Genomic DNA, 16,041 nt, shown 5'->3' on the forward strand with positions numbered 1-16,041 from the left:
CTGTGTCGGTATATAATGCCTGCATCTGTAATTTTCACTCCATGCATCTGAAGAAGTGGTTTTTTACCCACGAAAGCTTATGCCCAAATAAATCTGTTGGTCTTTAAGGTGCCAGCGGAATCCTTGTTGTTTTCATAGTTAGTTTGAATTCTGAAGGTATTGTCACTGAGATTCCAGAACAGTCTTCCACTGTTTATGAGGAACATCTCACAACAACATCCTTGTGATTCAATTAAATATTTTTTTAAACTAACATGGATACTGATGCAAAGAGAAGCTAAGTGATTTACTCACAGTCACATAGAACTGTGAGTGGACATTTCAATAGGACTTTAATCCAATCAGGAGCATTGTTAATGTTACCATTGACACTACAAGTGACAGCCACATTTTAATTGAATCAGTAACCAACTATATTGTACTCCTGATTCAGTAGTTTTGTTGCTTTTTTTAGCATGGAATGACAGCTCTAAATTACTGACTGAGTCCTGTGCTTTCACCAGTAGTACTTCCTTGTAATATTAACATTTAAATACAACCTATTAAATAAAACTTTAAAAGGATCACAGATCATTGCAAAATTCAGTATTAACGTATCTTCAAACAAGTAATTATAAAAAATAAGAAAACTATCATTTAATTACCTTTTCAAGTGGTTTACTCACCTCATCTAAGTCTTTGATATAAACTATTTTTTCCTCAGTGCCAACAGGCATTGGTTCACTATGGGGGATCTTTACTTCTTCATACATTTTGTTGTTTTCTCTCTGGATCGCCTCCGGTAGAAGCATCTGTAACAATTTGAAAAAAAAAAGTTACTGGGAGAAAGAAAAAATGGCATTAAAATATGCTAGAAATAATGAATTGAGTGACCAATGATTTATCTCTTGTCCTCCCATATACACAGTTAACAACTAACGTGACTGAACTTGAAGTTAGAAAAATTCCTATATGTTTATTACTTGTACAGGTGGCAACAGAATCAAAAAATGGGGGGAAAAAACCACAAGCATTTTACTATCCAGAGGTTGGTTCATAAAACTGAGATGAATTAGACAATACTTGTTTCCTGTTAAAAATGATAGGTCTAATTAAATTTAAGGAGAGGAAATTATTAAAAGCCTGGATTTTCAGGAAGTGTACATTTTTTAAGAATCAATTCAACAGCTTCTGAAAAACAACTAAGGAAGAAAAAAAATATGTAAAGACGTAAGTCTCCATGGAAGTGAAAACGAACCCATCAGGAGGAAGATTATTGTCTAAGTAAAAATAAAGTATTTGAAAATACTCAACCATTTGCAGAAGCAAAATTTGGTACAGTGCTTCAATTAGCAGTAAAACATCTGAGGTAACAAAAGAAACCCAGCTGCATATTATTTACTAGGATAAATGCATTGTTGAGAAAAGGTCATATAGCAAAGGTATACCTTTGCACCCCCAATGAATGCTGATGTTCTCATAGCTTCAGCCTGGGAATCATAAACATGTGGATAATGAATTTTTTCAAAGTTCATCTCTCTCTGCCTGCTTAGGACCGGCACACTTCGAGCATTCAGAAGTGATTGTTCTCTGTAAGGAGAAAAATAACTGAAGTAATTCTGCCAATCATAGGCCTACCTTGCCCAAAAAAAACAACAAACAAACAAATACAGTATGTTAATATCATAGTAACAGAATGTTCTTATTGATGTTTTTGTTCTTCTCACTCCCAGGTACATAATGTGCACCAAAATTTAGGATTCTCCATATTTAAAATTCCAACTGCTGTTTTTCTCAATACCAAAGGCAATGCCTTTTTTGCTTGCCTTCCCTCCCCCCGACTCCACTTTTACATGACAACATGGAAAACAATACCCATTAATCTGGGGGATGGGGGAGAAGGAGTTTTGAAACATTTGGTACAGACTTCATAAATCTTAAGCTAGTGGTGTGTGCACAGCACTCAAGGAAGATGGCTTATCTCCCTAATCTACATCTCTAACCCATGTGGATGAGACCAAGAAGATTCTAATTAAGCAGATGACTGCTTTCTTATCCCAGAAAATAAGGTTTTCATATAAAAAAAATTCTAGACTTGTAATAAGACGTGACTTGAAGTGAGAATCATCTAATCGCCAAAGGTGAACTAAAAGAAAATAAATGATTATGATACATTAAAGTTGCAATTACAGCACAAGCATTTTTCAACTTTTGGCATTTATTACCTTTGCATCCGCAGCTCCTTGGGATCAAAGCACATTAGTCCTTCTCCAAAACTTTCTCCATCTTCCCCAGCTCGTTTTTCTCGTCTGGCAATTCGTTTTTCTTCCCGACGATATTGTTTCATTAACAGCTTTTCTTGTTCAGACTGAATTGTGACTTGACAACCATAATTGGGTTTAGTGTTGTCCCCTACGAGTTTTTTACACTGTTCTGCAACATGGAAACAGATATGGCTCTCTGTGAACATTAGAGACTGACTTATTTTTCTAAATGATTTTAAAAAGGTGTTAATTTTTTTGAAAATATAACACAAGTTGTGACAGATTACTAATGCTTAAAATTGTTTAGCATTATTTAGTTTGCAAATGTGCTAGGTTCTTTCAAAACACAATGAAAAAGACAGGCCATGCCCCAGAGAGAAAACAATTTAAACATTATCATTAGGAAAATATTATGCTTCACTTCATGTCTTCAACTACATAATTCTTCATTCAACAGCACTTGGGGCCAAATTGTGAAACACCTAGCATGATGGTGAATGGGTGTACAGGGTTGAAAATTACTCCCTTGTTACCCTAAGACATATATCCATGCCATCAGAGTAAGCAAGATCCTCAAAATTTCTAACAACTCCTCCCCCACAACCCAATGCCTGAAGTGGGCAGATCGGAGTGGAAACTGGTTGGCGCCTTTGTCTGCCCTTTCCCAATGTACCAGCCAATGTAGCTGCACTGCATAATAGATGTTCTACTGGTTACAGACCCAACACAATGTATTATTTCCCTAAGCAGTCTGTGTCTCCGAGCATGGGGGTTGGGTAATTCTGGCTCTGCAGAAGATTATTCAGCTTCAACAACTAAACCCAGGAGTTAAATTCTGATGGGGTAAAAGTTTTGCAGCATATACCTTCCACCTACACTGACATCCAAAAGACTAAGCCCCAACTTCTCTCAATATCTGTATTAGATAAGTCTGATGTTATGACTCATTAAACAGAAACTGTCAAGATACACACATTATATTAATCACTTCTCAAACTCTTACTGTTGTAATCCTCATCCTTCCTGTATCTATTGCCATCTCTCACTGTATTAAGTTTAATTCAGACTGAAATCCTCAGGGCAGAGCCTGTTACTTGACTTATCTATAAAGCACCATGCACATGTTGGTGCTGTGCAAATACATCATATCAGACATTTTACTCTAAAACATGCTCAAATACTCCACTTACATCACATTAGAAAGGAGGCAGCTAGCTGTGTATAGTCAAAGGGAGGGATACTTAAAGTAGTCTTACATAGTTCACATATATACACTAAGGAAAATGGTGATTCTTCCAACATAGCTATTAGGTTATATAGATCAGTGGTAGGTAGAAAACTGGTGATGTTCCTAGCATAGAAGTCTGGAACTTATTTTATGATACAAGCAGGCCAGAGTTTTCAAATCTAGGTGCCTACAGTTAGACTTCTGAATAAATATTTAGGCATGAGGGCTATTATTTTCAAAGTGAGAGCCTACAATTCAGGTTCCTAAGTCTACATTTAAGCACCTAAAGAAATTACCTGATTTCAAAGACTGTAGAATAGATAGATTAATAGCTCTCTTTCAAGAGAACAGAGGCTGTTAAGCAGTCATTACTTTTGAAAAATCAACCTACCTATTTAAACTCTTAAATATAGCCTTGGGTTCCTAACTGTAGGCCCTCACTTTTGAAAACGTTGGCCCTGCTGTAAATGAAAGCTGCCAAAACACCTGCAGTTTACATGGACTTCAGTAAAATTTGCAAGTGCTCACCACTTCTGAAAAACATTCAGACCGTTTTATTTAGATGCGTAAATATCAGTTTAAGAGCTTAACTTTAGGCATCCAGGTTTGAAAATGTTGGCCACAATCTATAAAACCATAAATTTTTTATTTATTATTATAGATTTTTTTTTTTTTTTATAAATTAGGTCAGTATTATTATCCCCATTTAACAAATAGGGAAACTGATCCAAGAAAGGTAATGTGACGTGGCCAAAGTCAAGCAGCTGGTTAATGGCAGAGCCAGGAATAGAACCCAGGTCTCCTAGTTCAGTACTTCCCAACCTGTGTGCCATCAGGCCTGAACAGGCGTGCTGTAGAATATTTTGAAAAACTACATGTGAGAATGAGAACAAAAAAACCTTTGCCTTGTATTTGAATTAGTGTCGGTGCCAGATTGCATTCTGTACTTTTGCTCTCCGGGACAAGGCCTCTTTCAAATATTATGCATGAGCCTCTGGAGCCACCACTCCCACACAGCCTGGAAGGGAAGTGGGTATTCCGCTGCAGTCCCCCAGGGTTGGGAGAAGGGAAGAACCCCAGGAGGAGAAGTAGAGGTCAGGGGTGGGGTTGAACTGGGAAGGTGGGGGCTGGATGTCACTTTCTCCAGTGAGTATAAGAACTCTGGACGAAAACAGGCTGAGTTTTAATGTTTGTTAGTTTCCACCGTTGAAAATGTTAATTCTGGCACAAAAAAGACAGATTGTGATCTAACGTTAGCTGTTATGGTTGTTTTGATTTTAAATCTGCCAGCCTTGTTCTGGATTGGCTCGTGAATATTCATGAGTTCATTTGGAGACAATATGGTGTTGTGCCTCAAAATAATTCAAGGTCTCAAGGCGTGCCATGGCAGAGAAAAGGTTGGAAACCACTGTTCTAGGTCACAGTCCAGTGCAATATTGACTATGCCACTCTGACAGAAAAATCAGACACGTACAGTTAAAATATAGACTCATCTTGATTTAACACGGTTATTCTTCTGTAAAGAAATATTTTGGCATCAACAGATTTAATCAACAGGAAATATTAGGTATGCCTGGACTGGAAAAAAATCTATCCATGTTAGGTGTTTAGTGATCTACAGATTGGATTTAGTTTCTTTGATGGTTGCTTTTTTAATACAGTGGTATACATTTTTTAATCAATGTTCTGCTAGTTTTTTTGTTTTCAATTGTTGTTTTCATTTAAAATGTAACTTTCAAAAGGAAAATGATTTTAGGTAAATTAGGTCTGAAATTATTAAATACAATTACAATTCCTCATATCTCATATTTGCTTTCAACAATTTTTCCAACTTACAACTGACTCCTCAAATTTTAAATTCTGCAAATATAAAACTAAGGCCAACCTTTGAAAAACGCATTTTGGTAAACTGGGGGCGGGACTAGGAATTCATCTGAGACAAATTCCCACGATGCATTTGCAAAACCCAGAACAGCCCACTCTTCACTGTCACGTTCCATTGCCATAAACTGTATTCATACTACGCATAGCTGTGTTTCAGAAGCAGAGAAAGGAATTCTAACAGATACTGCAGACGGAAAAAAAAATTTGTTTCCAAACATGACTGTGATGCCATATTTATCCAGAGTGGCTCTCTGCACCAAACAATGTTTAAAATTCTGTTATTTAATATTAACATTGAAAAACTGTAGACCACCCTTATGGGCCCTTCTCACATGCTCCACCTATTGCCATTCTTTTTTCTGGGAAGATCTAGAAGGTCCAGTCTGCAGATGCCTTCTCCCAGCTCAGGTTGACGACTCAGGCTCCCAGGGCTTGTGCTACCATGCTAAAAATAGCTGTGTAGACAGCATATTGAAGTTAAGGGTCAGGCTGGATCTTGGGCTCAGAACCCACTCACCTCCCTAAACTTCAGAGCCTGATCTCCAGCCTGAGCTGCAAAATCTACACAGCTATTTTTAGTGCAATAGGGCAAGTCCCGCAAGCCCGAGTCACTCAACCCAGACTGAGAGGCTTGCTGCCACAGGCTGTGCACACATTCCTTATGTGCCGCCCACCCTATTGCCAAAAAATTCCTTCATATTTGCGATTAGTGTATTGGGAGACAATTAAATTAACTGGCACAAAAATATTTTCTACACACTCAGGCTTTAATCTAACACGCAACCTAAAGATTGAACACTGAGGAAAAACACAGTATCCCCTGACCATTTGAGAGTCCACATGGGTTACCAACTCCACAAGGCTGTCATACATTGTGACATAAATCCACTCTTCTCTCACTACCACCGCTCTGCAGTCTACTACTGTCAGCCATAAGTTTTACAGGCTAGCAAAACTTTCTATTTAGGATTTGTAAAACTGAAACCACAAGAAATTTACCGCTGGTTAAGTTAATTGTAATGATCCTATTCATGGGTTTCCCATTCTAAAAAGAGGAGTGAAAACACCTTCTCCAACTGGTCATCTTGCCAAATCCTTCAGTTTAAATTTCTTGGCAACTCCTGGCATACTGGGATCTCTGGATGGACACTTTGGGCACACATTTATTAATAGAATCTGCAGTACAGTCAAACAAGTACTGCTTCCGACTGTTGTAACTGACTCGGTAACAAGTGAACTGATATAGGTAGTGTGCAAGAAGCCCAGGCATAAGCAGCTTCTCTCTCACCAATCTAACCATCAGCTTCTCCTGGTGGCCTGAGAGAGCTGCTACATGTAGGTTCTGCAGGACAGTTAGTAGTGTCTCCACTGTCTGTGCTGTTTATAATGCCTTCAGGGAATTGGAAAAACCATTGATGTCTTGGCAGATCGCTCTACTTTTTTTCAGCTGAGATATCTTTTCCTGCTCCCAAGTCTTTAACCAGCAGATCACTAGGTGGGTTCTCAACTGAGCAGCACAGTCATTAACTTTATATTGCCATGGGACCTGAAGGCCTCAAGCAGGTTAGGCCCCCATTCTACTGTATACTGTGTGGGCATATACAAAATGAATGTTTCCATTCTATATAGTTTCCAATTTAAAAAAAAGATATGACATGAGGGTGAGAACCAAGTGGGAAGATGGGGAAAAACAGGGTAACAAAAACAATCAGATGTTTTAGGACAGCATAGCACTGTGCACAGTTCTTAGCCAATTAGTAGCCGCAATCAAAGCATGTCACCTGCTTAGCCTTTACCAGATAGCAATTTTCTCTACTCCTTGCAATAGAGGTGAAAGGTGAGGAAGGAGCTGAAGGAAGATAAATAAGGTGGCAGCTTGGAACCTCCGTACAGTTGCGGAACTTCTACAGGAGCCGGCTGGCTCAGTCTCTTGCTTTTCTGCCATTTCTACCATAATTGTCCCATGAAAGTTTGGGTGGAGTCAGTATCATAGCCTGGATTATTGCCTTTCCTGAGTGCTCAGACATTTTTTCTTTACTTTATAACACTGATTTAAAATTAATTATTTATAATGCAAGGCAATGTACTTTATAAAAACAAATCCCTGTATGCCACCTTGACCTTTCTTCACACATCATTCTTTTGAAAGGTGGCTATAATGCAAAGGTACTACTCTCCTGTGACTTGTATTTGAGCAATAGGAGCATGTGGTGAAAGCAACAAGAAGAATAACCAAACATCGACTCAGCTGAACGACAATCTGGTAAAGAAGGACCAACACAATGTCTATGGCAAAAAATGAGCACTGGAGAGTAAAACAAAAGAGACTATTTTTTTAATTCAAAATTAGAGGCAAGCAAAGCATGCTCCCTTCTTCAATATATTCATATAGTGAAAACTTTTTAATGGGATAACGAAAACTTGTTTGATTTATCTAATCAGACAGTTTAAAACAAAAACTCTGACTTCTATTGATTTTGAAAAGATTTCAACAGTTTCTTACCTTGTAGAGACTGCAGCTTGTAATCATTTGGCCAGGACAGAGATCTCTCCACAATCATAGTCCTATTCTGTAGGAGTTTCTCTATGAGTTCAAAGCCCTCAGGGCCTAACAGCTCAAATAACTAAGGAAAAATAGAAAACAAAAAGATCATGCTCCTAAAACATTTTTCCACAAATTAGAACAAAAGTTCATAAACTAAGAGTCTATAATAATTTTGCCCTGGGTAACACTGTATTTGTTGGAGATTTAAACAAAAGTAATTCTGTCCAAAATAGGTCACACCTCGTATTCATCCAGTGCTTTCACTACTTCTGTCAATTTTAGAACAGAAAGCACTCACATTTTATGATGAGTGGCAATATAAATCCAAAGAGAGGGAGAGAGGATTAGGAATTGTTCTGGCCACAAAATTCCCCTACCTCGCCAGGGATAAATAGAGCCAACTTAAATTCACAGGGGAAAGAGGACACCTGATCAAAGGAACACTAGACCCTGCCACACTTGCACTAAGAAGTATCTTACACCACAGTTTGTCCAATTTTCTTCAATGGGACAACGTGGACTACTGTATTACTCTATGTGACATAGGGTGGCAGATCTGGCCCTAATAGTAAGTCATGAATTATGTATTCTCTTTTCTGCACAGCAAGTTCTACTTGGTGTTGACTTTTCTAATGTAACAAAAGCCCTATGTTTCTCCTCAATATCTCTGTTTTGGTCATTGGGTCTTATATGCAATGCCTCAGATTTTTTTGCTGTCTGCCATGTTGCCTTCTGGGTCTGATCCAAATGCCATTGAAGTAAATGAAAAGAATCTTACTTCAGTGGGCTTTCTATCAGGCCCAAGAAAAGTATCCACGTTTTTCCATATTGCATTAAAAGATATCACGGAGATCAACATGCCCATTAGCAGACTTATTAAGAATTATTAAAAATCACTCCCTTTCTTGATCAGACTACCCCTTTCTTTCAATGGAGACTGGATACTCCCTGTTTCCAGATAGGAGCAACCTGCCGTCATGATCTTTTTGGGAGTGTAAAGAGGAAAATGAGTCATAAGTCCAGTCAGCAGTATCTCCCTGTCAAGGTTCCTCCCCCACTCTGAACTCTAGGGTACAGATGTGGGGACCTGCATGAAAAACCTCCTAAGCTTATCTTTACCAGCTTAGGTCAAAACTTCCCCAAGGTACAAAATATTCCACCTGTCGTCCTTGGATTGGCCGCTACCAAACTAATACTGGTTACTGGGGAAGAGCTGTTTGGACGCGTCTTTCCCCCCAAAATACTTCCCAAAACCTTGCACCCCACTTCCTGGACAAGGTTTGGTAAAAAGCCTCACCAATTTGCCTAGGTGACTACAGACCCAGACCCTTGGATCTTAAGAACAATGAACAATCCTCCCAACACTTGCACCCCCCCTCTCCTGGGAAATGTTGGATAAAAAGCCTCACCAATTTGCATAGGTGACCACAGACCCAAACCCTTGGATCTGAGAACAATGAAAAAGCATTCAGTTTTCTTACACGAAGACTTTTAATAAAAATAGAAGTAAATAGAAATAAAGAAATCCCCCCTGTAAAATCAGGATGGTAGATACCTTACAGGGTAATTAGATTCAAAACATAGAGAACCCCTCTAGGCAAAACCTTAAGTTACAAAAAAGACACACAGACAGAAATAGTTATTCTATTCAGCACAGTTCTTTTCTCAGATTATGATTTTTTTAAATGGCTAACATGTACCTAACTAGATTACTTACTAAAAGTTCTAAGACTCCATTCCTGGTCTATCCCCGGCCAAGACAGAATATAGACAGACTACAGACAGACACACAGACCCTTTGTTTCACTCCCTCCTCCCAGCTTTTGAAAGTATCTTGTCTCCTCATTGGTCATTTTGGTCAGGTGCCAGCGAGGTTACCTTTAGCTTCTTAACCCTTTACAGGTGAGAGGAGCTTTCCCCTGGCCAGGAGGGATTTCAAAGGGGTTTACCCTTCCCTTTATATTTATGACACTCCCGTAAATGTAAACAAACTTGTTTGTCTTAGCAATTGGTTGACCAAGAAGTAGGACTGAATGGAATTGTAGGAACTAAATTTTACATTGTTTTGTTTTTGAGTGTAGTTATGTAACAAAAAAAAAAATCTGCATTTGTAAGGGAGGCAGTGACCATGAGATGGTCGAGTTCAGGATCCTGACACAAGGAAGAAAGGAGAGCAGCAGAATACGGACCCTAGACTTCAGAAAAGCAGGACTTTGATTCCCTCAGGAACTGATGGGCAGAATCCCCTGGGAGAACAACATGAGGGGAAAAAGGAGGCCAGGAGTGCTGGCTGTATTTTAAAGAATTCTTATTGAGGTTACAGGGACAAATCATCCTGATGTGTAGAAAGAATAGTAAATATGGCAGGTGACCAGCTTGGCTCCACAGTGAAATCCTTGCTGATCTTAAACACAAAAAAGAAGCTTACAAGAAGTGGAAGATTGGACAAACGACCACGAAGGAGTATAAAAATATTGCTCGGGCATGCAGGAGTGAAATCAGGAAGGCCAAATCACACTTGGAGTTGCAGCTAGCAAGAGAGGTTAAAAGTAACAAGAAGGGTTTCTTCAGGTATGTTAGCAACAAGAAGAAAGTCAAGGGAAGTGTGGGCCCCTTACTGAACGAGGGAGGCAACCTAGCGACAGAGGATGTGGAAAAAGCTAATGTACTCAATGCTTTTTTTGCCTCTGTCTTCATGAACAAGATCAGCTCCCAGACTGCTGCACTGAGCAGCACAGCATGGGGAGGAGGTAACCAGCCCTCTGTGGAGAAAGAAGTGGTTTGGGAATATTTAGAAAAGCTGGACAAGCACAAGTCCACGGGGCCGGATGCACTGCATCCGAGAGTGCTAAAGGAGTTGGCGGATGTGATTGCAGAGCCATTGACCATTATCTTTGAAAGCTCATGGCGATCGGGGAAGGTCCCGGACGACTGGAAAAAGGCTAATGTAGTGCCCATCTTTAAAAAAGGGAAGAAGGAGGATCCGGGGAACTACAGGCCAGTCAGCCTCACCTCAGTCCCTGGAAAAATCGGGCAGCAGGTCCTCAAGGAATCAATTCTGAAGCACTTAGAGGAGAGGAAAGTGATCAGGAACAGTCAGCATGGATTCACCAAGGGCAAGTCATGCCTGACTAATCTAATTGCCTTCTGTGACAAGGTAACTGGCTCTGTGGATGAGGGGAAAGCAGTGGACGTGTTGCTCCTTGACTTTAGCAAAGCTTTTGACACGGTCTCCCACAGTATTCTTGCCAGCAAGTTAAAGAAGTATGGGCTGGATGAATGGACTATAAGGTGGATAGAAAGCTGGCTAGATTGTCAGGCTCAACGGGTAGTGATCAATGGCTCCATGTCTAGTTGGCAGCTGGTATCAAGGGGAGTGCCCCAAGGATCGGTCCTGAGGCCGGTTTTGTTCAATATCTTCATTAAGGATCTGGAGGATGGTGTGAATTGCACCCTCAGCAAGTTTGCAAATGACACTAAACTGGGAGGAGAGGTAGATACGCTGGAGGGTAGGAATAGGATACAGAGGGCCCTAGACAAATTAGAGGATTGGGCCAAAAGAAATCTGAAGAGGTTCAGCAAGGACAAGTGCAGAGTCCTGCACTTAGTACGGAAGAATCCCATGCACCGCTACAGACTAGGGACCGAATGGCTAGGCAGCAGTTCTGCGGAAAAGGACCTAGGGGTTACAGTGGATGAGAAGCTGGATAGGAATCAACAGTGTGCCCTTGTTGCCAAGAAGGCCAATGGCATTTTGGGATGTATAAGTAGAGGCATTGCCAGCAGATCGAGGGACGCGATCGCTCCCCTCTATTCGACATTGGTGAGGCCTCATTTGGAGTACTGTGTCCAGTTTTGGGCCCCACACTACAAGAAGGATGTGGAAAAATTGAAAAACGTCCAGTGGAGGGCAACAAAAATAATTAGGGGACTGGAAAACATGACTTATGAGGAGAGCCTGAGGGAACTGGGATTGTTTAGTCTGCGGAAGAGAAGAATGAGGGGCGATTTGATAGCTGCTTTCAACTACCTGAAAGGGGGTTCCAAAGAGGATGGATCTAGACAGTTCTCCCCGGTAGCAGATGATAGAACAAGGAGTAATGGTCTCAAGTTGCAGTGGGGGAGGTTTAGGTTGGATATTAGGAAAAAAAATTTCACTAGGAGGATGGTGAAGCACTGGAATGCATTACCTAAGGAGGTGGTGGAATCTCCTTCCTTGGAAGTTTTTAATGTGAGGCTTGACAAAGCCCTGGCTGGGATAATTTAGTTGGGCATTGGTCCTGCTTTGAGCTGGGGGTTGGACTAGATGACCTCCTGAGGTCCCTTCCAACCCTGATATTCTAGGATTCTATAATTCTAAGTTACACTTTCATGATAAAGAGATTGCACTACAATACTTGTATGAGGTGAATTGAAAAATACTATTCCTTTTGTTTATTATTTTTACAGTGCAAATATTTGTGATAAAAATAATATAAAGTGAGCACTGTACACTTTTTATTCTGTGTTGTAGTAGAAATCAATATATTTGAAAACGTAGAAAAACATCCAAAAAATTTAATAAATTTCAATTGGTATTCTATTGTTTAAAAGTGCAATTAATCGCGATTAATTTTTTAAATCATAGTTAATTTTTTGAGTTAATCGCATGAGTTAACTGCCATTAATCGAAAGCCCTACTTACTCCTAAGTCTGGAAAGTGACTGTAACCTGGAACTAATCTAAATTTGGGGTTGATGAGGTGTAGAAGAACACTACTTTGTTAAAAAACAAATATCAGAATAAAGAAATGAACAAAAAAATATATGTTGGTATCTCTACCAGAGCTTGATTATGAAAATTTTATCAACTGACTGCAGTATCTTTTACCCAGCCTATTAAGAACCCCTCTCTCTTTTTTAATATTGCCCCTTCAACACAGGGGCTTTTGCCCCTTGGTTGGTCTGTATTTCCATATCCATAGGTAATTATGTAATTTATAAAGCACATAATGCCTTCCCCCCAAAAAATACAAATTATTTGAAGGTTTCAGAGTAGTAGCCGTGTTAGTTTGTATCCGCAAAAAGAAAAGGAGTACTTGTGGCACCTTAGAGAGACTAACTAATTTGAGCATAAGCTTTCATGAGCTACAGCTCACTCACGAAAGCTTATGCTCAAATAAATTTGTTAGTCTCTAAGGTGCCACAAGTACTCCTTTTCTTTTTGGAGTTATTTGAAGTGGAGGGAAGGGTATACTCCTGTAACAAATAACTTTTACTCTCATCACACTTAACACTATCTCAAATACAGAATTTAAATAAAAAAAGAACTTAAGGAACACTTTGCAATTTAATGGATGACAACCTGGGTAAAAATACAGTGATAACGTTTCTTAGATGATTTAGACAAAGCTGCATTCTGTAGACTTCCTTGCATATGAAACTTTCCCTAAATAAATAGTAAGTTTAACTGAAACCACCATAAATTAATCAGTTACAGAAAAACTGGACAGACTGTTTTGACTTACAGTACAAGACTTATATGAGATACTATCCAATATAAGTAGAAAGAAGTAACACATTTTATTTCCTAATACCTTTTGCTCTCAATAAATACCCTTTTTCAGTGTCCTTCTGACAGTCATCCAATGGAATAATGTGTCTCAGAACAATTTTAAAAGATTTGTTTCAAAGGTGTCTCCAGCTTCTTCAACAAATCCACAAGAAAATATCTTGCTGTATTTGACAATAAGATGCTAACAGATCCATCAAAGTCTACAGAAAGTTCTAATACTTAGAATTCTTGTTGAAGATAAGCAAAGGGAGACATTCTTCCAGCATTAACTACTAACCAATAAAACAAATTAGAAATCTGAATCACTCCTGGGGAAATTCTGCATCACTGCGCGTATGCAGAGTTCATGTTGTCCGCAGATTTCTTTGCTTTCCTGCAGAAAAATTATTTCTGAAAGGAAAGCAAAGGGAAGCTGCAAGAGTGATCATGTGACCCTCACCGGAAGCACAGGCAGGGTGGCTTGGGCGCCCAGAGCAGCTGGTAGAGAGGTAAGTCACCACAGGGCGGGGGGGAGGGGAGAGGGACAAGAGGGCGCTGGGCAGTCGTGCAAGCGAGAGACACAGATAGACAGACACTGTCCTTCTTGCTTGCTATTGCAGCATGCTCAGCATGGAGGGGCAGGGCTTCAGGGTGTTTCTGAGGCGGTAGGCATGGAATAGGCTCTATCCCCTCAGGCAGAGCAGAATGTAGCAGCCTGCGTGCTTAGTGAATTGTTCCCATTGCTTTTGTTAATTCCTCCAGGAGTATAAAACAGGTGTTAAAGTTTTAAAGCTCCTTCACATTGCCAGAGGGGTGTAATGGACAGTATGGCCCTATAAATGCTTATGGTGCTTTCGTGATTAGATCTGGTCTAAATTTTTTGACTGCAAAATTTCCCATCAAAATGTGCTCTATTGAACAGTTTGCTACTGACCTTTCTGGAGATGGTCAGTAGCCAATATAAATTGTGAGTTTGATTCCCCAGCCCTCACTTGCTCTTCAGTTGCCTGTGATGTAACACTGAGCATATGGCTGCATGTATTTGTTGATTAATAACTAGAATAAAGGGTCAAACCTAGCCACATTACTATTAGGCAAGGGGGGTTGGGGATTTCCTTCAATGCTCCCCACTCATTCTCCATCCATTGTATTGTAGTTTAAATAAATTACCAAAATAATTGAAACCAGAGTGATTATATTGTGTTATTTTGACAAATAAAACATGCAGAATTTTAAAACATTGTGAGCAGAATTTAATTTTTGATACAGAATTCCCCCAGGAGTACTGAATATATGTGTACGAGAAATAATATAGGCACAAGATTAACCCAGCAGCATGTTGAGCCTATAGACCATCAGAATTAGAAATCTCACAAACTCAGCTGAAAAAGCAGAGTGCCAAAGTGCAAATGACCTTTTAAAAAGAAAGCCCTAAAGACCTACTTAAACTAGAGGAAAAGTTGTTCTGTTATCAGTAATATGACTCGGTCTACCATGAAGTATCCCCAGCACTATCCTAGGGATCAGCGGATTATAAACATTGAAAAACCTCTAAAGTTCGTGTGCCATCACACTTGCCATTTTTCCCAGCATTGAGAGTAGGTGCAGTTCCAACGTAAGCTGCCGGCTATTTTGGCACTACTGAGTGATTATCTATAAAGGTACTGCACAGATGCCTGAATCAGTACTATGCAATACAAATCCCAGATCCCCACAAAGAAAAAAAAAATGGAGATACCAAAAAACTTTGTTACTAGGAGACAAATACCAATTTCATCTTGTGGCAGGGACAAATATTTAGTTAGAAATAAAAGAAAGCAAGTGACAGTTCTTGCAAAACATCCATTAAAAGGTGAAAGTAATTTTTTGACTGGTCAGAATCAAATCATCCATAATAACTGTTAGTATCTTGGGATAAGTAAATTTATAAACAGCTACAGTAGGCATAGCAACAATTTTTCCAGAAAGTCACAAATGGAGATGTTAACCTTGACAAGAGCATTACAAAACTAACAGCACTGGCAACTATGGAATAATACAATATGGAATGATACAAAACTACCAAGATAGTTAAGTCCCAGGCAGACTGCGAAGACCTCCAAAAGGATCTCACAAAACTGGGTGACTGGGCAACAAAATGGCAGATGAAATTTAATGTTGATAAATGCAAAGTAATGCACATGGAGAAACATAATCCTAACTATACACACACGATAGGGTCTAAATTAGCTGTTACCACTCAAGAAAAAGATCTTGGAATCATTGTGGATAGTTCTCTGAAATCACCCACTCAATGTGCAGCGGCAGTCAAAAAAGCAAACAGAATGTTGGGAATCATCAAGAAAGGGATAGATAATAAGATAGAAACTATCTTGTTGCTTCTATATAAATCCATGGTACGCTCTCAGCTTGAATACTGCATGCAGATGTGGTCACCCCATCTCAAAAAAATATATACTGGAATTGGAAAAGGTTCAGAAGAGGGCAACAAAAATTATTAGGGGTACAGAACAGTTTCCATATGAGGAGAAATTAATAAGATTAGGACTTTTCTGCTTGGAAAAGAGATGACTAAGGGGGGATATGATAGAGGTCTATAAAATCATGAA

At 39.4% G+C, this 16,041-nt stretch overlaps 1 protein-coding gene across 1 annotated transcript in view; it reads right to left on the minus strand.

Moving 5' to 3' along the window:
• ASCC3 (activating signal cointegrator 1 complex subunit 3) overlaps nucleotides 1–16,041 on the minus strand; it is a 514,213-nt gene that overhangs the window by 428,784 nt on the left and 69,388 nt on the right. Inside the window, exons 5-8 of the mRNA XM_048844924.2 lie at nucleotides 7,859–7,979; nucleotides 2,205–2,412; nucleotides 1,428–1,569; nucleotides 666–791 (exon numbers count right to left, since the gene is read on the minus strand). Of these exons, the coding sequence (XP_048700881.1) occupies nucleotides 666–791; nucleotides 1,428–1,569; nucleotides 2,205–2,412; nucleotides 7,859–7,979 (597 nt within the window). The remainder of the gene's footprint in view (nucleotides 1–665; nucleotides 792–1,427; nucleotides 1,570–2,204; nucleotides 2,413–7,858; nucleotides 7,980–16,041) is intronic.

This window comes from Caretta caretta, chromosome 3 (assembly GCF_965140235.1).
Source record: "Caretta caretta isolate rCarCar2 chromosome 3, rCarCar1.hap1, whole genome shotgun sequence".
Classification (NCBI taxonomy): domain Eukaryota; kingdom Metazoa; phylum Chordata; order Testudines; family Cheloniidae; genus Caretta; species Caretta caretta.